Here is a 25510-nt window from a genome sequence, read left to right on the forward strand (position 1 = left end):
ATTGAGCTAGTGGTCTCACCCAGTAGACTGGGTGCAGTATCTCGTATTATTTGTAAATATCCAAGTGGAGAAGGATTTAAAACTCATCAATGTCCATGAAGAGAAAGAATTTCATATTTATTAATCTATTGAGTAATCTACTGTTATTTATTGGATATAATTATTATGCAAATTTCTTACGCCTTATTCTCCAAAACTTTCCGCATTCAAAATTCTCACCCCCAATAAACTGGTGATTTTCTTGTGTTGGCTATTTTGACAACGTTGTGATTAAATTTGTCTGGTATTTTGCAACTCACAACACTCCTATCTAGTTTGTCTTTTTTTTTCTCTTTTTTTTTTTCTGATGAGGAGGAACAATTGATTTTACTGCAGGGAGTAGCTGGGAGAGCTGGTAAATGTTCTTACAGAAGCTGAGTAATTTTTCCCTTCCTACTGCCCTTGTAAACTTTGCTACTCATTTCAAGGGAAAAAAAGAAAAGAAAAAGATAAGTGTGCTTTTCTTTTCTACTTATTTTTTATTTATAGGATTATAGAGGGAGGGAGGTAGCAGGATGGTTCTTTAAAGTGTCTCTGGTGTTTGATGTATAATTTCCCGAAGCTTGATGATACATAATCTTAAATCTGAAGCTGAACACAAGTCGATTATGTTGGGCCACCACCGAACATGTTTATTGGATGATCGCAAAGTTAAACTTGTCCGGAACTTTTGACTCACACTATTACAAAAATAGATAAAGATCACACTTTGATATATGAAAATATCTTACTTTTATTAGAAGTGTGATAAAAAAAATTAGATTGATATGTTAATCACACTTGATTTGATTGAGTGTGATAATATTTATTTTTTATCACACTTTTCAATTAAGTGTGATTATAGATATACATTTTTTAATCACACTTTTTAATTAACACGTGATATATTTATTTTTTATATCACTTTTCCATTAAGTGTGATTATATATATATATATATATATATTTTATCACACTTTTCAATTAAGTGTGATTATATATATACATTTTTAACCACACTTTTAAATTAACATGTGATATATTTATTTTTTATGTCACTTTTTAATTAAGTGTCATTATATATATTTTTTTAATCACACTTTCTAATTAAGTGTGATTATATATAAAAATATATATAAATGTGATTATATATATATATATATATATATATTTTTAATATATTTTTTTATTCAAAAATATATCCCAAAATTGTTGCCTTTTCCTCTTCCACTACTCCAGTAGACACGCCTTCTTCCAAAAAAGATCTAGAAGTTCCAAACATATACCAGACTCTTCCTTTTCCAATTCTGTTTTGCCTCTGTTCTTGATTCATTTTCCCTAATTCTATTTGCAGCTCCAAAATCCCCATTGTTGCTCACTCAAGTCTTCGTCTCTGTTGAATCTTGAAACTTTTGGTGAGTTCTGTTCTCTTTCTTTTTTTTATGCTCCTTTCGTATGTCATTCATAAGATATATTTGTATATGATTATGATTATTATTACTGGAATTATATAAATATAGTGTTTCATTTGGAATGAGGGTTTTGGGTGGGAATTTGATATTGTATTTGGGTTTTGTAAATCAGAGTTGGAATTTTTATTTTTTATTTTTTATACTATATGTTGATTCAGAATTTTGTATGTTGATACTCTATTTGTATCTGTATGTGTGGAAGATGTGGTCTAGGGTTGATGAAATGGTGGGGATTGTAGTGGGTTCATTTGAAGCTGGTTCTTTGTTTTTTGAAGTTGGTTCTCTGTTTTTCATCATTTGAAGCTGGTTCATTTGTTTCTGAACAAGCCCATTAGAACCTCTGCTAGTGACAATCATTTCTCAAAGGTTGGAAGTTTTTAAGTCAAACAAAATTTTGCATTTCATTGCAGTTGTGAATTTGTAATCAACATTGCATCTACCTTTTTCTAAGAAAAATTGATTTAAAGTATAGCGAAGTGGCTGGTGGGTTACTATTGTTGATTCTGATTGCAAAACTTGGAGGCTTGATTATTGAATTTAATTTCACAGAGCTACTATATAGGTATTGGGACATGGAAGAGCATCTCACCTTCAATTAATTTTCATTCAACCAGTGCTGCAGCTTAAGTAGTCTTTTGGTGCTTATTTATTTATTTTTTATTTTTTATTTTTTTGTATCTTTTACATCATGTCTATCTTGATAACAACACATTACAATGCTTTCCTTCCCTCTCTCTCTCTCTCTGTGACACCGATAACTCCAATAAACAAGTTATTGGTGTTAGTTGTAGTTTCCAATTTGTGGGTGGACTTAATCTTCTAACTATGGTGTTTGGATATTGTATTTGAGTAGGGATTTATGGATGGAAAGGAAATGAGAAGGGAAAAGTGATAAATTTAGACGTGATCTTTTGAAATTTAAAAAAGAAAAGGGAGACCAAGAAAGATTACACATTATGTTCACTAATCAAATTAGATTGATGAATTCTTAACGTAGAATTGTGTCAAAGAATGAGAACTGTTGAGGAGCATAATTTATGTGTATTTTTCTCGATAACCATGTAATGGGCTTGTGGTAAATTAAGGAATTCCCATTTCTAGAGTTTCAGATATTAGTTACCAAGTCTACCACAATGACCCAGCATAAAGACTATATGATATTTCATTTTTTCTCTCAAAATGTCACTTGATTTTGTCACGCTGATTTGATTTTGATTAGACAAATGGGACTGCTTAGCTGATTTATGAGTTGCAACGGGGCTCACTTTAAAAACTATGTAAGATGCAAACTGCAATTATAAAGGCATTGTGGTCATCTCAGTCTTTGTGCTTTTTATTTTTGTCGTATTTTTTTCCACTCTTAATAAAAGTTAGTAGATTGTTGGCATTTTAATTTTTTTAGTAACTTTTTGACTTCTAAACTAAAATATTAAGTTGCCAAACGAATCCTCCATTTATTTCCTCCAAAAATATTTTATCAATAAAAAAAACCCTTAAATATTGAATTATTTTAAAAAATAATTTTCTTATATTTAATTTTTTTTTATAAAATTAATATGCTAATAATTGTATCATTGAGGGGTAGGGTGATGGTGATAGTTGTAGTAGTGGTGGTGGAGTTTGTGGTTGTGATAATAGTGGTAGTGATGGTGGTGGCGGTGATAATGTGATGTAGTCATTACAAGGTTTGAAAGACAAAAATATAGTGAAAATTAGTTTTTAGAGATAAAATATTTTTGTTAGCAAAAGTGTCATCATTATATTTTTAACGGCAAAATTTGAACATTAGTGACGCAGCATTATACTTTTGAGATCTTTTTTTATTTTACTTTTTTTTTTGTATTTATTAACGACATTTTCAAATTTTGTTATTAAAAGTGTTTTTTTTTTTAAAAAAAAAGAAGACTTTTTGGGACATTTTAGCGATTATCATCGCTATGACAAATATCGGTCTCTAAAGATTTTTTATAACGAAATTTTCACTTTCAGGAATAAAAAGCTTTAGTTATTAAAACTCTTATATATTGTAAGGAGGGTTGATAAAGGCTTTGGTTCGATTTTATTTATTATTATTTTTTTAAACATTTCAAAAGTGTAGAACATTTGTCACACAAACAAATTTGTCTTCGGTTGATTTTTGTTTATGAAATATCAAATGTCAAAAATGCATTTTTTTATCATAACAAATCAAGCGTTAATTTTGAAAATTTTCATGTGTCAATTGAAGAATCGTGTTCTACAAGTTGATGGCCTCGAGTCGTAATTGTCTCTGGACCATGAAAATGGACTGGACAGTGCAGTTTAAATTTGTGAGCTTATTATATGATTATTTTGGTGATTCGAATAATTTATTTTGTAAAATTTTTTGAGTAAATCATTAATGTAAAAAAATCAGATTAATCAGATATTAATAACTAATTGATCGGGTCATAAAACTATACAAAAATAAATAAATATGTGCCAATAAATTCACTCAAAATGAATAATTTAAATTACCCAAACAAATCCACAAATTATGAACGGCACCCTTTCACTTCGATGGCCTCATACCGTGTATTTTTGGGCATTGTTGTTTAATAATTTCTACAGGTTTACATCGATTTGACCTTTGAAGCAAACTCCTAAAAGTCAAACATTATCCTTGGATTAAGTTTTCAAAAATAATATATGCACCAAAAATAAAAATAAAAAATAAAACTAACTTACAAATTAAATTTGTGAATCAAATTTATTATAATATTAACTGATAAGATTCTTCTGCAATATTCACCCTCTTTTAGAGTGCGTACTATATGCAAATTATCATAATTTGTGGTGTTAAACATGTTGAAAATTACGATTTTATAAGTTTATTTTGGGCCAACTTTGAGTTCAAATTTAATTAGGCCCACACGTCTTTTGGGGTGGTTCCAAGTGGTGACGTGTTCTTTACCGCATTGCAAGTCACACGGTGAAGATAGTTCGTCAAAACCATTTATGAGTGAATGGAAAGTTGATGTCGTTTTTGGGTTCGTGAAATAGAAAGTTGAAGAGTCAATTGTGGGCTTCCTTATATTGGTTATCCCACATTGAAATTTCAAGAGAGTTTGTGTAAGTATATAAGCTCTAGGTAGACATACTTGGGTCCCAACTTAAAGTTTAAATTTTTAATTCCTATTATATCTGATATGAATTTACTAATAAAGACATTACATAATAAATATTAAAATAAAATATTATTTTTTTCTCATGATACACCCTATCAATTTTATGTCTTCTTATTTAAATCTCTTCTTCTTCTTCTCCAAGTTTCAATTATTTTCTTTCATTCTTCTTTCTCACTCCAAAATTTCACTCCACCAAAACACACCATTATTATCAATATGATTATTTTTCATTATATTATTGGTTGCACTTACAAAACTTGCACAACCTTTCACAAAGCAGTTTGCTTTGTTCTCGAATAATATCGCCTCCCAAAGTGCAGTCCTTATATTCCCAGTTGCGTAGTAGATTGCTTGACAGATTATTGTTAAAAAAAAAAAAAAAATCCCTGCAGCTTTCATTGAACATTTGATTATATATATGTATATCTCAGTATATATAAATGGTCTTCAAGCAATCTATATGAGTAACGAATCTTCGGAAATTAATTCTGCTGTCACCAACATTGGAGCTTCTACATCAGAGGCTCGTGAGCTAGTTGCATACCAAGATGTTAAGGATGCCTTAGATAAGTGGACTATTCCTAAGGTAGATCCAAATACAATTTACAAACATAGAACTAAAACCTTTTTCAGCAAAACTTTAATCAAAACTTTTGAACATGCTGCTCCAGTTGATAATAATGATACACTCATGTATTTATTAAACATTCAGGATTTAATGCCTTTTTTCAAAGATTATAAATATGTTCATATAGGACTTGTCCAGATTGCCTTAAAACCTTTGACCCTCCTTGGTCAAAATACCAGCATGCAGTGTACACTCCGAGATGGTCGTTGCCTCAACTGGCGTGCATCTCTTATGGGAGCTATGGAAACTAGTCTGTCCCATGGACCAGTCTACTTTGACATTTATCCTAATTTGAGTATTGCTCTTTCAGACCAAAATTTATCTAAGGTTCTCGAATTCAGAATTCTTACAAATGGTTATGAATATATGTCTGGATCTCCTCCTTTTTCTGTCATATCTTGAATTTATCTGAAAGTTCTAACTACTTTAAATCCATATGTAAGAAGAAAAGGAACCGATGGTGAAACTGTTTTAATTGACACCAACCTTTACAGTAGCCAGGTTGCCGTACCCAAATTGTTAGAATGGGATAAAATTACTTTCCCTGAACAATGGAAAATAACAAATGTTGTTCCTTCCCGTCCTCTTATCAAACATAATTTAGATGAAATAATCCAAACTAGGCAAGGAGATGTCTTTCTTCAATTCCAGAAACCACCAGTAAAATTACATCGTAGTATGTCTAGTACCAGTTTCCGAACTGCCCCTAGCCATCAACACTACAGAGTTGATTATCCCGAATCCTCCAGAAAATCTTTTACTGAACCTCCAGAGGCTATACTTCAAGGTAATCCTTCCAGATCTTATTCTAGGCCTACTTCAGATGAACCTAACGAACCGGATCAGGATCCAATTGTTAGAGGTGTTCAATATTCTGAACAACGGATTCCACATGGAATTTATGAACCATTAATCCCTCCAGTTCAACGAGAATCTCGAAGAGGCTCATTAAGCCCTACCGCCAGTGATATGGATTTTAGAATTTAATGGATTTTACACCTGGTAGTATAAATCGAAAATTCTTAAATCAAGAATTTTTACAGGAAAAGTATTCTGATTTTCGAAAATGGTATTTTGCAAATCATAATTCAGACCAATTACAAGAATATAAATTACAGTATTATGCATACTTAGAAGAAATTCAGGTTTTATATCCCTTTCCGCTTTGGTATAAATCCATTATCCAGCAGTCTGCCGCCCATATACAGGTTCTTGAAGAATTTCAGCAAAAATGGGTTACAACTGATGGACGAACTATTGTAAATATTCATCCTCCAACCCAACCATTAGAACTCCAACCAATTAATACTCAGACTTCCACCTCTAATGGTAAGCCCATGGTGATTGCTGCCTTTTCTGACATGCCACACCGAACACAAAATAAAGATCCCGTCTTAATCCAAGATTTTACTACTATTTGAAAACAAAATAATTATACCAATTTATTCTGCCAAACTGCTGGAAAGCAGCTTACTCGTATTGAGGAAATGGTATCTCATGTTAAGAAAAGCTGCAAATTGGAACCTAAACCTCCTGTTCCTACAGATCCAGTTTTTATCAAACCATCTCCAGTTTTGCAAAATTTTAATTTAAAATCTAAAGCTGATACTGATTTTATGGAAACTATTTTATCACAAATTCGTGATCTAAAAATTTCTGATTCTTCCTCTAAATCTAAAGCCCAAATCCTTATGCTATCCAGTAACCCTTCTCATCTTCCTGAAGATCCCTATCAAAACTTGAGTCTCCCTCAAATTCTTCAAATTGAGACTAATTTTACATCTCCTGAACCATCCACTGTTAATCGTGTTTATACGCCCAACATCCAGAAAATGGTCCCTGTTGGTAGTTCTCGTCACTATTACCCTCGACCAACTCCTATGGATATCTTGTATGAAGAAGATTTCCTCCAGACTCAACGCTCTTATAATAGTACTGCTATTTATGAATGGAATATTGATGGCCTTTCAGAATATCAACTTTATGAACTCCTTCATCATATGCTCATGTTTGCTACTGTTTGTAAGCAAAACCATAATACTGACCACCAAGTTGTCCGCATGCTTGTTAGTGGTTTTACTGGTGCGCTGAAAGGATGGTGGGATAATTATCTCACTAATAATCAATGCGCTGAAATCCTTTCTGCGACCAAAACTGTCACTACAATTCCTGATAGGACACCAGCAAACCCGAATCCTGACCCTATTGAGACTGAAGAAGACGATGCTGTTTACACCCTTATTAATACAATTGTTGCTCACTTTGTTGGTAACACTATTGGTATTGCCGACCGCAATAGGGAATTACTTATGAAATTAAGATGCCCTACTTTATCTCATTTTCGTTGGTATAAGGATGTTTTTCTGATGAAAGTTATGCAGAGAACAGATGGAAGTGATGAACATTGGAAAGCCAAATTCATTGATGGCCTTCCTCATCTCTTTGCTGAACGTGTTCGTAAAAAAATACGAGACATACATCGCTCTGTTGATATTCCATACTATCAATACACTTACGGTCAGTTGATAAATATTGTGACTAGTGAAGGTCTTGCTTTATGTAATGACCTTAAACTCCAGCAACAACTCAAACAACAACATTTAATAGGAAAAAGAGAGGTAGGCGATTTATAGCGATCCCGGGTTTACCCTTGTTGTACAGTGATCCGGACATGTGTCCGTGGATGTTGGTAGTTGTTTATTTCCTAGTTTGCATCCTTTTTACTTTGTATTTTGAGTTATGGGATGTGTTGGGCAGGTTTGTTACAGGTTGGTTGTGCTTGGGAGCCTAGTGTTGCTGCCCAGATTTTTGGTCCTTCGCTCGAGCGAGGAGTCTGTCGCTCGAGCGAGAGTAGTGTTGCCCCGGTTCTGGACCTGAGAGTTGTAGTTTCTGGCTCGAGCGAGCTTTTCGTGGCTCGAGCGGTCTGGGTTTTTCTTCGCTCAATCGAGAACTTCTTAGCTCGAGCGAGAGTTTTCTGTGTCTGGTCGCTCGAGCGACCAATCCTTCGCTCAAGCGAGAGTGTTTTATATCAGCGGACAGCAGCGATTTTAAACTTAACTTTTTCACTTTCTTTTGCATCCAAAACCTAAATCCGAGACCCTCTCACTCTAAACTTACACTCTCTCTAAGATTTCATCTCCCTAGAGTGTGAATCTAGCCTAGGGCCTTTGTTAAAAAGATAGAGGGTGTTGAGAGCTTCGTTTTAATCTGAAAAAGTTTGGATTTGGAGCAAGTTGATCTTGGAGTCTTCATCTCCTTTTGGGCTGAAACTTCGAGGTAGGGATATCCTACTCCTCTCTATGGGTTTTGTCTTTAAATTTTGGTATTTTGAGATGTTGGGCTTGGTTTGGTAATTTTGTGAAAGTTTGGGGCTTTTGTGTAATTTTACAAAAGTTGGGGGTTTTATTCATAATAAACCTAGATGCATGTTTGGCATAGAAAAATAGAATGATTGTTGAATCATTGATGAAAATGGGACCTAAGGGTTGAAATGGTAATTATGGAAAATGGCCTAATTACATTGTTTAATTAATTGGGATAATTAATTGGTGAGAAATGAGGAAATGAAATGTTGATTGAATATCCATTTGTGCATTTATTTTCTGTTTTAGAAATAACTGCTTTGGGCTATCGGTGGAGGATAGTCGTGATTGTTGTAGACAATGTATGTTGATTAGGCAAACTGAAACTAATCAATGGAATGTGTTATGGAACTTGACAGTTGCTAGAATACATTAATTGTTTGTATTGTGTGATTGTATATAGAACCAATGTGTTTATATACGTTATGTGTAGAGGAGGAGATAGGGGATGTACTCCGCGGTTTAGGGGAAGATAGGGGATGGACCTCTAAACCGGATAGGTATTTGGAGGAGATAGGGGATGTACTCCGTAGACAGAGCTCATATGCTTGTCTAGAGAAGTGAAGATAGAGCTCATATGCTTATCTTTGTGAAGTGAAGTGTGGATACAGCTTGTATGCTTATCTGTGGATATTGTTGATATACATATCTGTTGTAGAGTGTGGATACAGCTTGTATGCTTATCTATGGATATTGTCGATATACATATCTGTTGAGAATGTGGATATAGCTTTTATGCTTATCTGAATGTGAGATATAGTTTTTTTATACATATCTGTGGAAATGATAATAGAGCTAGCATGCTTATCTATTGAAAAGGGAAAATGAAAAGTAATTGGGACTTGTAAGTCGTTGACATAAATATGTAATTTATGTGATTGTATCAGTGTTGACCAACTATCAATTGCTAATGTTTTAGTCATTGTCCATGGTTGGTTTAGTGTATTTCTACTGGGCTGTGGCTCACCCTATATGGGAATATCATTTTCAGGTACAGGAAGCATGCCACCTCCAAGGACATAGCTGGGAGGCTAGTGGCGGGCATAGTTTTGTCGTTTTACTTTTGATGTATTACATGTAATTTCAAGCCAAGGGCTTAATGTGTAAACGAGTTAGAACTCTTTGTTGTAACCAAGTGTTAACTTGGAAAGCTGTAAGCCCGTAGGGCATTTCGTTATGAGGTTAACATGTAATACTTATGTCTTGGAATTCTAATGAATGAAAGGAATGCGGTTAGTTTATATGTAAATGCATGTCTTATCTGATGGGTTTAATGTTATTATTTTGAGGGCGTTACAACTTGGTATCAGAGCGTACCGGGTTCGAATACTTTGGGTACGTGGGAAGTGATTAGGATCACAATGGGTTTGTCTCGCTTGATAGAGACTTAGATGTGGTATCATATGCTATGTGCTTAAGTGATAACATGCTTATGTGACTATGTGGGTATGGGATTTAATTTCTAGGATATTGATTGGATCCTTGAGTTTCTGGGAGTCTTGTTGGAAAAGCACTTGATCAATGCTGTTTCTAACCGGAACTCTAGTAACGCCTTGGGACTATCATTATCCGGAAATGAAATTCGTAAGTGCTTATGTGTTTATGTGCTTATGTGGAGTGAATTACAGTTGTCCACGCATTAGGACGTGAGTGTTTAGTTTCGGCACACCTATGAATGTGCTAACGTTCTGTGTTACCTTTATTAGGATGTCAGGACGAGGAAGAGGTGCTAGGCGTGGTAGACCTGCGAGGCAGGAAGTACCGTTACAGGGTGAGATTCCGGCAGTGCAGGAGGGAGTTGGGCAGGCCAATGTGGCCGAGCCAGTGGGTCAGCAGGCTATGGGTGCCTTGGCCAGAGAGATAGCGGGAGCTTTGGGTATTCTTAGAGCTGGGAATCAGGCAGCTGAGACAGGGCCTTCCTTCTTGAAGAGGGAGTTCTTTCGGTGTAATCCGGACGAGTTTATCGGGGATCCTAAAGAGCCGCTTAAGGCAGATGAATGGCTCGAACAGACAACGAAGACGTTTGAGATGCTTGGCATCGAGGACGGAGCACTGAAAGTGACCTTGGCATCCTTCCAGCTGAAGGGAGATGCGGGTCAATGGTGGAAGTACGAGAAAGCTCGTGTTGGTGGTACTTGGGAGGCGTTTATAAATGCTTTTCAGGAGAGGTTTTTATCAGCAGCAGCTAAGGAGAAGCTGAGGGATCAGTTTAGTCGGCTTAATCAGCAGGGCTTGTCAGTGGCCGAGTTTGAGGCTACTTTTACCAGTCTGTCTAGGTTTGCACCTGAACTAGTGGCGTCTGAGGAACGCCGTTGCTATGAGTTTGAGCGGAAGTTGAGGCGGGGCCTCAAGTTGAGAGTTGGTGGGTCTTATATTCGAGAGTATAGACACCTAGTGGATGCTGCAGCTCATATGGAGCTTATGATGCAGGAGGAGGATGAGGGTCAGAGAGGCTCCAAGAGGAGCCAGGATAGTCAGAGTGATGGCAGGAGGCAGGGGGGTTCTAACCCTCAGCAGTCTCAGGGTGCAGTCTCTAGATCGACCTTTCCAGTGCCTAGTGTAGGCTCGGGGAGAGGCAGTCAAGGAGAATTCACTTGTTACAAGTGTGGCCAGCTGGGTCACAAGGTTTCTGTTTGCCCGCAGAAGGGTGGGGGTCAGAAAGCTGCTTCTTCTTCAGCTAGACCGCCGAGTCAGAGTTTGGGCAGGGGGCAGCTCTTGATTTGTTATCAGTGTGGACAACCTGGGCACATGAAGAGGTTTTGCCCACAGTTGAGTGCCACTTCGGGAGCGTCTGGTTCTAGGCAGACGCAGGGTTTCCAGCCAGCTCAGTCTGTGCAGGCCTCGAGGGCCAATCCGGGAGCTTCGTCATCCCAGTCTGTGCAGCAGTCTTTTGCTCCGAGAGGTGAGCAGGTAGACCAGGGGCCTACGGGGCGCGTGTATGCTGTTACCGCGCAGGATTTAGTACCGGCTCCATCAGTAGTGAGAGGTACTTTTCTGTTTTGCAACTCGGTTGCTAATGTGTTGATAGACACGGGTGCATCTCATTCTTTTGTATCTGCTGCATTTGCATCTGTTTTGGAATTGGAGTTAGCACAGTTAGCATCTCCTATTTGTGTGGTATCGCCTTTGGGCGGTGAGTTGATCCTGAAACAGGGTGTTAGAGGATGTGATATTGAGGTCGCCGATTATAGGCTTCCTTTTCCGTTTGTTGTCATGCCCATGAAGGGTTTTGATGTTATTTTGGGTATGGACTGGCTATCGTCATACCGGGCTGTTATTGATTGCTACCGCCAGAGGGTCACGTTATGTACCTTGAGCGGGGAGTGGTTCCATTTCTTGGGAGACCGGGTTGGTAGTGTTTTGCCACCGGGGTATGACTCGCGAGGGCGAAGTGAGCTTAGTAGTCTACTTGCCAGCTTTGAGAGTGGTGAGAGTGGTGAGACCCAGGTTGTGTTACCGAGGGTGGTTTGTGAGTATTCGGATGTCTTTCCCGAAGATCTTGTTAGTTTGCCACCTCACCGAGAGATAGAGTTCTCTATTGATTTAGTGCCTGGTACGGCCCCGATTTCTATGGCACCTTACCGTTTTGCCCCAGCAGAGTTGGTTGAGTTGAAAGTTCAGCTCCAGGAATTGCTCGATAAGGGCTTTGTTCGCCCTAGTGTTTCACCGTGGGGAGCACCGGCACTCTTTGTTAAAAAGAAAGATGGTGCCTTGAGATTGTGTATAGACTACCGGAAGTTGAATCGGGCTACGGTTAAGAATAAGTATCCTATGCCCCGTATAGATGATTTGTTTGACCAGTTGAAGGGTTCCCGTTGTTTCTCTAAGATAGACTTGAGATCGGGTTACCATCAGTTGAGGGTCAGGGAGGAAGATATTCCGAAGACGGCATTCCGTACGCGGTATGGCCATTATGAGTTTCTGGTGATGCCATTTGGGCTTACCAATGCACCGGCAGTCTTTATGGACTTGATGAACCGGATTTTCCGGGAGTTCTTAGACCGCTTTGTGGTTGTTTTTGTGGACGATATCCTTATCTATTCGTCATCTAAGGAGGAGCACGAGGAACACTTGAGAGTGGTGCTTGAGTTACTTAGAGCCCATAGGCTGTATGCCAAGTTTGGGAAGTGTGAGTTCTGGCTGGGGGAAGTCAAATTCTTAGGCCACGTGGTATCCGGGGAAGGGGTGTCTGTTGATACGTCCAAGGTTGAGGCAGTGCAAGATTGGGCACAGCCTAAGAGTGTGTTTGAGATCCGCAGTTTTCTGGGATTAGCTGGGTATTACCGTCGGTTTGTGAAAGATTTCTCCAGGTTAGCGTCACCGTTGACTAGACTGACTCGGAAGGGAGTCAAGTTTGTGTGGAGTGAGACTTGTGAAAAGTCGTTCCAAGAGCTGAAAGTTAGATTGACCACCACTCCGGTATTGATTATTCCGGAGAGAGGGTTGGGTTATGCGGTTTATTGTGATGCCTCACGAGAGGGTTTGGGTTGTGTGTTGATGCAAGAGGGGAAAGTGGTAGCTTATGGCTCACGTCAGTTGAAAATACACGAGAAGAATTACCCTACACACGACCTAGAGTTAGCAGCTGTGATCTTTGCCTTGAAAATCTGGAGGCACTACCTTTATGGTGAGAGGTTCGAGGTATTCTCGGATCATAAGAGTTTGAAGTATCTGTTTACACAGAGAGACTTGAATCTGAGGCAGAGGAGGTGGATGGAGTTCATCGAGGACTATGATTTTGAGTTACATTATCATCCGGGAAAGGCCAATGTTGTGGCCGATGCCCTTAGTAGGAAGACCATTAGTGATGTTGCTAGTATAGCCATCCGGGAATGGGTGATGTTGGGAGCACTTGGCGAGTTTGATTTGCTACTGGGCGAATCTGTTGAGGCTGCGGCCTTGTTTTCTGTTGTTGCGCAGCCTACACTTGTGATTAGAGTGTTAGAGGCACAGAGAGGTGACCTTGAGGTAGAATCCCTCCGAGAGAAGATCTCCAGTGGGAAAGTTGAGAAGGGTTTGACGGTGTATCCCGACCTGAGTGTGAGATACCGAGACCGTTTGTTTGTACCGGAGGCTTGCCGAGAGGAAGTACTCCGAGAGTTTCACCATTCGCGCCTTGCGGTGCATCCGGGAGGTACTAAGATGTATCAGGATTTGGGTCGCCAGTTTTGGTGGCGGGGTATGAAGAGAGATGTTGCTGTTTTCGTATCGAAATGCCTTACTTGCCAGCAAGTGAAGGCCGAGCATCAGAGGCCAGCGGGTTTGTTGCAACCCTTGCCTATAGCCGAGTGGAAATGGGAGCATGTCACTATGGACTTCGTTGTAGGTCTTCCGAGGACTCAACGGGGTAGTGATGCTATTTGGGTGGTTGTAGACCGGTTGACTAAGTCGGCGCACTTTATGCCTATGCGTGTGAGAGATTCGGTAGATCATCTTGCCGACTTGTATATTCGGGACGTAGTGAGATTGCACGGGGTCCCAGTGACGATTGTCTCAGATAGAGATCCTCGTTTTACTGCTAGGTTGTGGCAGAGTTTGCAGAGTGCACTGGGCACTAAGTTGACCTTTAGTACGGCTTATCATCCTCAGACTGACGGGCAGTCCGAGCGTACTATTCAGATCCTCGAGGATATGCTTCGGGGTTGTGTCCTGGACTTCAGTGGGACGTGGGAGAGGCACTTGCCATTGGTAGAGTTTGCCTACAACAACAGTTTTCAGTCTAGCATCGGTATGGCACCGTTTGAGGCCTTGTATGGCCGACCGTGTAGGTCTCCAGTTTGTTGGGCCGAGGTGGGTGATGCACCTTTGTTGGGTCCGGAGTTGGTTAGGGAGACGACGGAGAAAGTTGAACTTATCCGTAGGAGGCTTGTTACAGCCCAGAGTCGACAAAAGAGTTATGCCGACCGTAGGAGGAGACCTTTGGCGTTTGAGGTAGGTGACCATGTCTTTCTGAAGATATCACCTAGGCGAGGCTTGATGAGATTTGGGAAGAGTGGGAAGTTATCCCCTCGGTTTATAGGTCCTTTTGAGATCCTTGAGAGGATAGGTGAGGTTGCTTATCGGTTAGCCTTACCGCCGCAGTTGTCCGGAGTGCATGACGTGTTTCATGTGAGTATGCTTCGGAAGTATGAGCCAGATCCATCACATGTGTTGGATTGGACTGATTTAGAGGTAGATGAGGATGCCTCGTATGAGGAGAGACCGGTTCGGGTCTTGGATAGGCGGGATCAGGTCCTGCGTGGTAAAACCATTCCTTTGGTGAAAGTCTTGTGGAAACATCACGGAGTGGAGGAAGCCACTTGGGAACGTGAGTTGGAAGTCCGAGAGAAATATCCGGACTTGTTTATTGATATGTAATTTTGTATTTAAATTTTGCATTTTGTTGAACTTAAGAGCTTTTATATATGTCTTAAGTTGTGAAACATTGAAAATGTTTTAGTTATTGGAAGTATGTTTTGGAACTTGCCTCATATGGAAGTTGAATGTAACATTATAGGTGTTAAGTATATTGTTGACATTGGAAAGTTAGTGCATAATGTTGATGCATGTTGATAATACATATGTTGTTTACATATTGTGATATGTCTCTTGTTAAAGGGATGGGATGACCGGTAATGGGTCGAATTGTTAATAAATTGTAACATTGTTTAAAATGGAGGAAAATCTGTTTTTGAAAACTTGTGCTTAATTTCGGGGGCGAAATTCTTTAAGGGGGGGAGGTTATAGCGATCCCGGGTTTACCCTTGTTGTACAGTGATCCGGACATGTGTCCGTGGATGTTAGTAGTTGTTTATTTCCTAGTTTGCATCCTTTTTACTTTGTATTTTGAGTTATGGGATGTGTTGGGCAGGTTTGTTACAGGTTGGTTGTGCTTGGGAGCCTAGTGTTGCTGCCCAGATTTTTGGTCCTTCGCTCGAGCGAGGAGTCTGTCGCTCGAGCGAGAGTAGTGTTGCCCCGGTTCTGGACCTGAGAGTTGTAGTTTCTGGCTCGAGCGAGCTTTTCGTGGCTCGAGCGGTCTGGGTTTTTCTTCGCTCGATCGAGAACTTCTTAGCTCGAGCGAGAGTTTTCTGTGTCTGGTCGCTCGAGCGACCAATCCTTCGCTCGAGCGAGAGTGTTTTATATCAGCGGACAGCAGCGATTTTAAACTTAACTTTTTCACTTTCTTTTGCATCCAAAACCTAAATCCGAGACCCTCTCACTCTAAACTTACACTCTCTCTAAGATTTCATCTCCCTAGAGTGTGAATCTAGCCTAGGGCCTTTGTTAAAAAGATAGAGGGTGTTGAGAGCTTCGTTTTAATCTGAAAAAGTTTGGATTTGGAGCAAGTTGATCTTGGAGTCTTCATCTCCTTTTGGGCTGAAACTTCGAGGTAGGGATATCCTACTCCTCTCTATGGGTTTTGTCTTTAAATTTTGGTATTTTGAGATGTTGGGCTTGGTTTGGTAATTTTGTGAAAGTTTGGGGCTTTTGTGTAATTTTACAAAAGTTGGGGGTTTTATTCATAATAAACCTAGATGCATGTTTGGCATAGAAAAATAGAATGATTGTTGAATCATTGATGAAAATGGGACCTAAGGGTTGAAATGGTAATTATGGAAAATGGCCTAATTACATTGTTTAATTAATTGGGATAATTAATTGGTGAGAAATGAGGAAATGAAATGTTGATTGAATATCCATTTGTGCATTTATTTTCTGTTTTAGAAATAACTGCTTTGGGCTATCGGTGGAGGATAGTCGTGATTGTTGTAGACAATGTATGTTGATTAGGCAAACTGAAACTAATCAATGGAATGTGTTATGGAACTTGACAGTTGCTAGAATACATTAATTGTTTGTATTGTGTGATTGTATATAGAACCAATGTGTTTATATACGTTATGTGTAGAGGAGGAGATAGGGGATGTACTCCGCGGTTTAGGGGAAGATAGGGGATGGACCTCTAAACCGGATAGGTATTTGGAGGAGATAGGGGATGTACTCCGTAGACAGAGCTCATATGCTTGTCTAGAGAAGTGAAGATAGAGCTCATATGCTTATCTTTGTGAAGTGAAGTGTGGATACAGCTTGTATGCTTATCTGTGGATATTGTTGATATACATATCTGTTGTAGAGTGTGGATACAGCTTGTATGCTTATCTATGGATATTGTCGATATACATATCTGTTGAGAATGTGGATATAGCTTTTATGCTTATCTGAATGTGAGATATAGTTTTTTTATACATATCTGTGGAAATGATAATAGAGCTAGCATGCTTATCTATTGAAAAGGGAAAATGAAAAGTAATTGGGACTTGTAAGTCGTTGACATAAATATGTAATTTATGTGATTGTATCAGTGTTGACCAACTATCAATTGCTAATGTTTTAGTCATTGTCCATGGTTGGTTTAGTGTATTTCTACTGGGCTGTGGCTCACCCTATATGGGAATATCATTTTCAGGTACAGGAAGCATGCCACCTCCAAGGACATAGCTGGGAGGCTAGTGGCGGGCATAGTTTTGTCGTTTTACTTTTGATGTATTACATGTAATTTCAAGCCAAGGGCTTAATGTGTAAACGAGTTAGAACTCTTTGTTGTAACCAAGTGTTAACTTGGAAAGCTGTAAGCCCGTAGGGCATTTCGTTATGAGGTTAACATGTAATACTTATGTCTTGGAATTCTAATGAATGAAAGGAATGCGGTTAGTTTATATGTAAATGCATGTCTTATCTGATGGGTTTAATGTTATTATTTTGAGGGCGTTACACGATTTTTGTGAACAATTTGCTTATGACCCCCAAATTCAATATCCTTACAAAGTTCATAAGCAAAGAAAACATAAGAATCATTCCAAGCCATACAAAAAATCCAGAAAATTTTCCAAATATTCTAAATCTCAACCCCAGACATCTAAATTCAGGACTAAATCTAAAGGAAAATCATTTCAGAAAAACAAATCTAGTATTAAATGTTACAAATGCGGACAAATAGGACACTATGCTAACAAATGTAGAGCTAAAGTTCAGGCGAAATTAAATGAGTTAGCATTAGATGAAGAAATACAGCAAAAAATTTTACAGTTAATTTCTGACTCTGATTCCTATTCAGATGAACCATCTGATAATGAATTAGCAGCAATTTATTCATCCTCCTCTGATACTGAAAATGAATGTCCAGAAAATGAACCTTGTCCTTGTAAAACTTCTGTTAATCAAGTTTCTGATGAAGCCAATTACTGGAAATCAATTGTGGAAATGAATGGTTTAAATATTAATGGTCCTAGTATAAATGTTTTGACTGATTCTGAACAAAATCTTTTAACAATTACTGACAGTATAAAAGATCCAGAAATTAAATTAAAGTTTCTTGAAATGTGTTATAAACAGCACAAGGAAGAAGTTTTAACTCCTACAATTTATAACATGAAAGAAGTTTTTTCCCGTCAACAAAATCCCTCACCTTCTAAAACAGACAAAATGGTATCTGTACAGGATTTAAAAATGGAGGTTAATGCTTTAAAAATTGAAATCAAGCATTTACAAACTTCTAACCTTGCAATCAATTCTGAAATCAAAAAGATTAATAAAAAAATTTTAGACAGAGAAAAAGAACAAGACAATCCAGACTATTTGTTATCTCTTAATAGAGTAACTTTTCAAAAATGGTATATTCGCATCACATTTATGATACAACCTGATTTTATTATGCGCGATGCGATTGCTTTGGTTGATAGTGGTGCTGACATGAATTGTATTCAGGAAGGATTGGTTCCTACTAAATATTTCCAGAAGACCAGCCAATCCCTTACTAGTGCTAGTGGTAACAGTTTATATATTGATTATAAACTTCCTGATGTTTTGATTTGTAATCAAGGATTATGTTTGCCTACTTCTTTTGTTCTCATTAAAAATATGGCTCAGAATATAATTCTTGGTACACCTTTCTTGAATCTCTTAATGCCGATTACCAAAATAGACACTATAGGGATTCATACAGAACTTGATAATCAAAAAATTATTTTTGAATTCATTACTGCTCCATACACAAAAGAATTAGACCAAGTTTCTGACTTAATGTACTTAAAACAAAATCAAATTAATTTTTTGCAAAAAGAAATTAGTTTCCTTACTACAGAACAACGAATCCAGCAATCTACTTTTCAACAAAAAATTAAATTACTTGAAAAAGAATTCCAGGACGAGATTTGCAGTGATGTTCCAAATGCTTTCTGGGATCGCAAAAAGCATATGGTATCACTCCCTTATGAGCCTAATTTTGATGAAAGAAGAATACCCACAAAGGCTCGTCCCAGTCAAATGAAAAAAGAGTATATGGAACTTTGCAAAAATGAAATTAATACTCTTCTCCAGAAAAAATTAATTAGACCTAGTCGATCTCCTTGGAGTTGTACTGCTTTTTATGTAAATAAAAATGCTGAAATTGAAAGAGGGCTTCCTAGATTAGTAATCAATTATAAACCTCTAAATGAAGTCTTACAGTGGATTAGATATCCTGTCCCTAACAAAAAGGATCTCTTAGATCGTTTACAGGATGCAGTTATATTTTCTAAATTTGACATGAAGTCAGGATATTGACAAGTTCAAATTACAGAAAATGATCGGTATAAAACTGCTTTTACTGTACCCTTTGGGCATTTTGAATGGAATGTTATGCCTTTTGGCTTAAAAAATGCTCCTTCGGAATTTCAACATATTATGAATGATATTTTTAATCCCTATTCAGACTTCTCCATATGCTACATCGATGATGTTCTTATATTTTCCTCTTCAATAGACCAGCATATGAAACATCTTAATATTTTTAAGCATGTTATTTCCAGGAATGGTCTTGTTGTTTCAGCTCCTAAAATGAAACTTTTCCAAACCCAAGTTCGATTTTTAGGACATAATATCCAAAATGGAACTATTATTCCTATTGATCGAAGTATGGAATTTGCCTCTAAATTTCCAGATGAAATAAAAGATAAAACTCAATTGCAAAGATTTTTAGGAAGCCTTAATTATATTCATGATTATTATCCTAATCTTGCTACTGACGCTGCTATCCTTTATACTCGTCTCCGTAAAAATCCACCTGTATGGAGTCCAGAACATACAGCTGCTGTCAAAAAGATTAAGGCTCGTGTTAAAACCTTACCCTGTTTATGTCTCCCTTCTCCTGATTATAAAAAAATTGTCGAGACTGATGCTTCTGATGTCGGTTTTGGTGGTATCTTAAAACAACTCAATCCCAAAACCAATAAAGAAGAACTTCTCCGTTTTCATTCGGGAATTTGGCATGATGCTGCTAAAAGATATCCGACCATTAAAAAAGAATGTTTAGCAATTGTTAAATGTGTCTTAAAATTCCAGGATGATTTATTAAATCAAGAATTTTTAATTAGAGTTGATTGTTCTGCTGCCAAACAAGTTTTCAAAAAAGATGTTGAAAATTTAGCTCAAAAACAAATATTTGCTTCCTGGCAAGCTGCCCTTTCTGCTTTTGATTATAATATTGAATATATCAAAGGCGAAACTAATTCTCTTCCTGATTTTCTGACGCGTGAATATTTACAGACTTCTCATGCAAAATCGGGGTAGAGGTCCAGGCCGTCGTGGCCGTGGACGTGGATTCCCGCCTCCACCTACAGACTTTCCTTCCCTCCTGGGAAGTTACAGTAATAAAGGGGAATCTAGCCAATCGGTTAAAGATGTCCTCCTTACTCCAGACACTTATTTCCAGAATTCTATTATTGAAGAAACTGTTCTTTATATTGATACAGCCGATATTCAATGGGTTTCTGATCCTTGGGAGGTTAAGAAACGCTATCTTGCTACCCAAAATAGCCCACCACATTTGGATACTTACAGATATGTTTATGAACAAATTCTAACTGAATTAGCTTCTGTCCAATTCCAACATCATTATGCCGATTCTAATCGTACTGCCAGTCCCATTAATTACCGTAAAGCTACAATCCAGTCTATTATGCCTATCCAAGCTTGGGGCATTCATCCTCATGTTACCCGTAGTCTTGATATCCGGACTAAAGAGGTCCGTTACAGCTATTGGGATTATATTACTGCCTTTACCCAGACTTTTTATTATATGAACCCTCCTCGTTCTCACTCTTGGTTTTTTCGGGTTCTTCCTGATGTTCTCAAAAATGATCTCCCCTCCTGGTTTCTCATTTGGTGGGATACCTTTGGGTTACAGCTTGACGCTTTTCCAGATTATGTTCGCTTGGCCTTTAATGAATGGCAAGCTGGTTTCAGTCTCCTTCCTGTTAATAAAACCATTTCCATTTCTAAATGTCTCATACATTTTGTCATTCGATTCAGTATTCCTTGGATATGGAAATGGGATTTCCAGTGCGACTTCCAGAATAAAGTTCCCCGTTTAAAACGAGTTTTCTTTTATAAATGGTGGAAACAGATGGATGATCCTAAGAATAAGCAAGACTTGCTCCAGCGCATTAAAGAACATACTCAGGCTTGTCTTGACACTTGCCCTAAAGCAGCTCCTGTCATTCCTGTCAATCCTTTCATTCAGATCCAACAAGAGCTTCGCCGCAAATATCCAGAAATAACAGAGGAAGAACTTGTTGCCAAAAGTATGGATTTTATGAAGCAACAGTTCCTTGAGTCCATGGTTCCTCGAGACTCCAGTATGAAGTCAGCTTCCAGTGAAGGAGAGACAACCCAACCTGACCCGTTTTTCAGATGATGACAATGCATTCACACCTCTTGCAGGCGAATCGCAAGATCCGAATAAAGACCCATCCGACCCAGATTTTGGAGATATTTGGGATTCTGTCACAGAGCTAATTACCGACAAACTGGTACGGGCCAAAGGAAAAGGAAAAAGAAATGACAAATGATGCTTCTGGCCCACCAGTCCTCTTCTGTCTGCCATCTACTTTCTGTCTGCCATCTACTTTCCAGCATCACTAGTGGCCAAAAACCTTTCGGTGCATAATGGAGTCACTTTATCTACTTTTCTTAAAGTAGATTCCTTGCCGACACAACCAAAGATAAGAGGATAAGGATGATCGACTGCAAACTAATTAGCACACGCCACCTGTCCTCATTACCCGTCCAGTTTGTATTATAAATAGGTAGCCCTTGCTTTGTAAGAGGCACCACTAGAAAAATTTTATTTTTCTCGTTTAAACTCTGTACTCTCTCTCTCTCTCTCTTATTTTCAGTGTGAAGTATTGAAGCATAGTAATAATATTGCTGCTGGTTTAAGTAAGTTATTTCTCTCTATGCATGTCTGTATATGATCTTGTTCTTCTGCATGATATTTTAGCATTTCATATAGAAAGAAAAAATAATTTTATAAATAACTATGTTGTACTTTGGCCTAATGATCCTTGGGTACATCAAGAATTAAAAGAAATAAATAAATTGATTGCTCAAACGGAAATTCAGATACAGGAAGCTATAATAGCTGCTGCTAGGGCTAATCGCCCTCCTCCTACAGATTAATCTCTTCATGGACCATATATGATGTAATTAAATCTAAATAACACAAGATTATTTTATGTATTATTCCTGGATTTGTGCCATGTAAGGGTTAGACAATTGTGTTACAGGTTAGTGGGACGTCACCCAAGTCGCGTAGCCTTGTTTGTCCAAGATAGCAGTGTGCTGGTTAGGACTAGTTGGCATAAGTCGTTGACAGACGTGCTAATCTGTAACCCTGTGTGAAGCACTCTTGGAGCATGGAAGAGCATCTCACCTTCAATTAATTTTCATTCAACCAGTGCTGCAGCTTAAGTAGTCTTTTGGTGCTTATTTATTTATTTTTTATTTTTTATTTTTTATTTTTTTGTATCTTTTACATCATGTCTATCTTGATAACAACACATTACAATGCTTTCCTTCCCTCTCTCTCTCTCTCTCTCTCTCTCTCTCTCTGTGACACCGATAACTCCAATAAACAAGTTATTGGTGTTAGTTGTAGTTTCCAATTTGTGGGTGGACTTAATCTTCTAACTATGGTGTTTGGATATTGGATTTGAGTAGGGATTTATGGATGGAAAGGAAATGAGAAGGGAAAAGTGATAAATTTAGACGTGATCTTTTGAAATTTAAAAAAGAAAAGGGAGACCAAGAAAGATTACACATTATGTTCACTAATCAAATTAGATTGATGAATTCTTAACGTAGAATTGTGTCAAAGAATGAGAACTGTTGAGGAGCATAATTTATGTGTATTTTTCTCGATAACCATGTAATGGGCTTGTGGTAAATTAAGGAATTCCCATTTCTAGAGTTTCAGATATTAGTTACCAAGTCTACCACAATGACCCAGCATAAAGACTATATGATATTTCATTTTTTCTCTCAAAATGTCACTTGATTTTGTCACGCTGATTTGATTTTGATTAGACAAATGGGACTGCTTAGCTGATTTATGAGTTGCAACGGGGCTCACTTTAAAAACTATGTAAGATGCAAACTGCAATTATAAAGGCATTGTGGTCATCTCAGTCTTTGTGCTTTTTATTTTTGTCGTATTTTTTTCCACTCTTAATAAAAGTTAGGTTTTTATAAATATAAATATTTTTTTATCATGTTATTGTTTGTTGAAACATATTGATATTCATGCTCAAACTATGGTTTTTATGTGTTTTCTTGTTCTCCAGGTTGAGGATGCTACCAAAGCTCTTGGAGCAACAAACGGGGCAACTCTAGAAAAGAACGGACAGATTCTGCGAGTACCATATGCAAAAAGCATTCTTGGACCGGGATCAGGGCCATTAGGATCTTCTCAGTCAAGCAGTCTTGCGGCTGCCGCAATTGAGGCAGCAGCATTTGCTCAACAGGTAGGCATGTATTGTTTCATTTTTATTATAAATGTATAATGGTCTATTCTATACTAAATATGTTAGTGTGGCAATTTTGGATGTTCACTTCTTCGTTATATGTATATACACTGCCATCATGTTGCAACCTGCTCTTTTCTGCTCTCTAGTGCTAGTTAACTTGATCTTATGATGTGTAGCACCAGGGGCGGAGGGAGGGAGGGGGGTTTGTGGCCCCTTCAAGGTTCTGAAAATTTTCATTTGTACATATGTATGCTATTTCTAATTTTTATTTTATTTTTCATATTACATGATAGCCCACCAAATTCAATGTAGCACTCCCAAAAAATTTGTGAAGTCTACATTGTATTAGAGTTGGCTTTCAAAATTTAGTAACTCATATAGTGGTCTCAAACATTTACAATAATATTATGATAGGCATATTTTCTTACAATGTTTTGTTTACCATCTTATGTATCAATTCTACGTTGGTATTAAGCATGAATGGCTAAGGTGATAAACAAATTATGGTAAAAAAAAAATATGATCATCCTAACATTAAGATCCCCTCAACTATTAGCAAATATTACCTTACCGCTTATCTATAAATTCATACATTTTGATCCCTTCAACTATAAAAACTATACAAATAATGCTTAATTGAGATTAATCTCTTATAATTTTATTGGTTCAATTGGCCTCTATTAAGTAATATTCAATAATGATTTAATCAAATAAAATTCATGCCGATCCATTAACAGCTCGGTGAGATCTGCCGTATGACTTCCTATGGAGAAATCCTGGCTCTGCCCCTACGTAGCATCATATACGTTGCAGGATACACTTTGTGCTTGTTCTTGGATTTTTCATAGTTTATTCATCACATTCTTTATCCCTGCTATCTAGAAAACCACTGTGGTCCTTTTGCTGACCTGAAGCTTTTTTTAGTGTTATGTAATTTAAGGAGAGGATTCATTGCAATGGTAACTCAGGAAGCAAACACTTTGAATGCTCATGATTGCTTCCAAAGACACTTACACGTGTATGCACACATGCACACATTCTACCTGGCTGATCTCTTCTTATTTTCTTGTATTGGTTAGATGCAATTAGTCTATATTGTTGACGAACCTGATTGAATAAATACATTCCCTCCTTTCAATCCTTGTAGTATGATGCTGTTGGATGGGCACCAAAGGAATATAATCCAGACAATAAGCAGCCCTCTGGTGGGCAGGAGCCAAGTGGTGGAGAGGTTGCAAGTCCAAAGGATGCTTATTCATTACAATCCGGCTTTGTTTGGGATGAAGCATCTGGCTATTATTATGACGGAAATATAGGTATTTATTTATTTGGAAGCTACATTTTAGTTTTTGTTTTCCTCATTGTTACTATAAAAGCTGTCTTCATTTTATGTTTATGCATAATATAGGCAAATGTTGCAAGTGTTGTATCATGTGAGCCATAGACCCCGTGATATCAATGTTGTCTTCTATAAGTGAAAGTTCTGATATGTGTTTCTCATGCAATTGGACTGGTGCACTAGTGTGGCATCCTAAATCTTTAACAATCTTATTCAGTGTGCATCAAATAATTAGTTTCATTAATCATTGGTCTTGTGGTGGCGTTCAATTTTTAAAGGGCCTCTGGTTTGGATTTCTGCTGTCAACTGACCATTACATTGTGACAGCATTTCTATTTTGGAGTTTATGGTTGGCTTGGATTGCTCTGCATTTGTTGATGGTTTTCAGTATGGATTATTCTAAGAAAATATAATTTTAGTAATTGTTACAAGGTTTTTTATATTTGAAATTTTGAGCAGAGCCCCGATATTTCTACACTATTCAGAGAGATGAGAGGAGAGACATCACTCAATAGAATTGTACAACTTTGAGAGCAGTATTTGTTGGGTGCTGCTAACAAACCTATCCAATATACTGATGGGGGATCTTTCTTCCAAATTTTGAGGTTTACAGAGGGTTAATTTGTGGAGATATACAAAAGTCTTCATGAGGAATATTTCTTGAAAATAATTAATATTTTTGTTTTATAAAAAATATTTACTCCTACCAATTTCTTCTTGTGTA

At 37.6% G+C, this 25510-nt stretch overlaps 1 protein-coding gene across 4 annotated transcripts; it reads left to right on the top strand.

Moving 5' to 3' along the window:
- Positions 1 to 1027: 1027 nt before the first annotated feature.
- On the top strand, positions 1028 to 24870 carry LOC145795352 (SUPPRESSOR OF ABI3-5-like). 4 transcript variants are annotated; one of them, XR_014336143.1, is made up of 3 exons: positions 1028 to 1432; positions 23265 to 23448; positions 24595 to 24749. XR_014336143.1 is itself a non-coding variant. In XM_082879490.1 (3 exons), exons 1-3 carry the CDS (start codon positions 23033 to 23035, stop codon positions 24853 to 24855), a joined length of 474 nt encoding a protein of 157 aa, XP_082735616.1. In that variant the 5' UTR covers positions 22494 to 23032; the 3' UTR covers positions 24856 to 24870. The 4 variants fall into 4 exon arrangements, 1 of the variants encoding a protein (XP_082735616.1); XR_014336141.1 differs by having other exon boundaries at positions 1091 to 1432; positions 23265 to 23444; positions 24595 to 24751; XR_014336142.1 differs by lacking the exon at positions 1028 to 1432 and adding an exon at positions 1644 to 1855 and having other exon boundaries at positions 23265 to 23444; positions 24595 to 24751.
- The last annotated feature ends 640 nt before the right edge of the window (positions 24871 to 25510 follow it).

Source organism: Camellia sinensis, chromosome 7, assembly GCF_055761805.1.
Source record: "Camellia sinensis isolate YWXY chromosome 7, ASM5576180v1, whole genome shotgun sequence".
NCBI lineage: Eukaryota > Viridiplantae > Streptophyta > Magnoliopsida > Ericales > Theaceae > Camellia > Camellia sinensis.

Coding starts and splice junctions, on each gene's coding strand:
- LOC145795352 (XM_082879490.1), top strand. CDS start 23,033: ATGAGTTGCAACGGGGCTCACTTTAAAAACTAT. Junction 23,066..23,264: donor GGGCTCACTTTAAAAACTAT/GTAAGATGCAAA, acceptor CTTGTTCTCCAG/GTTGAGGATGCTACCAAAGC. Junction 23,445..24,594: donor CAGCAGCATTTGCTCAACAG/GTAGGCATGTAT, acceptor CAATCCTTGTAG/TATGATGCTGTTGGATGGGC.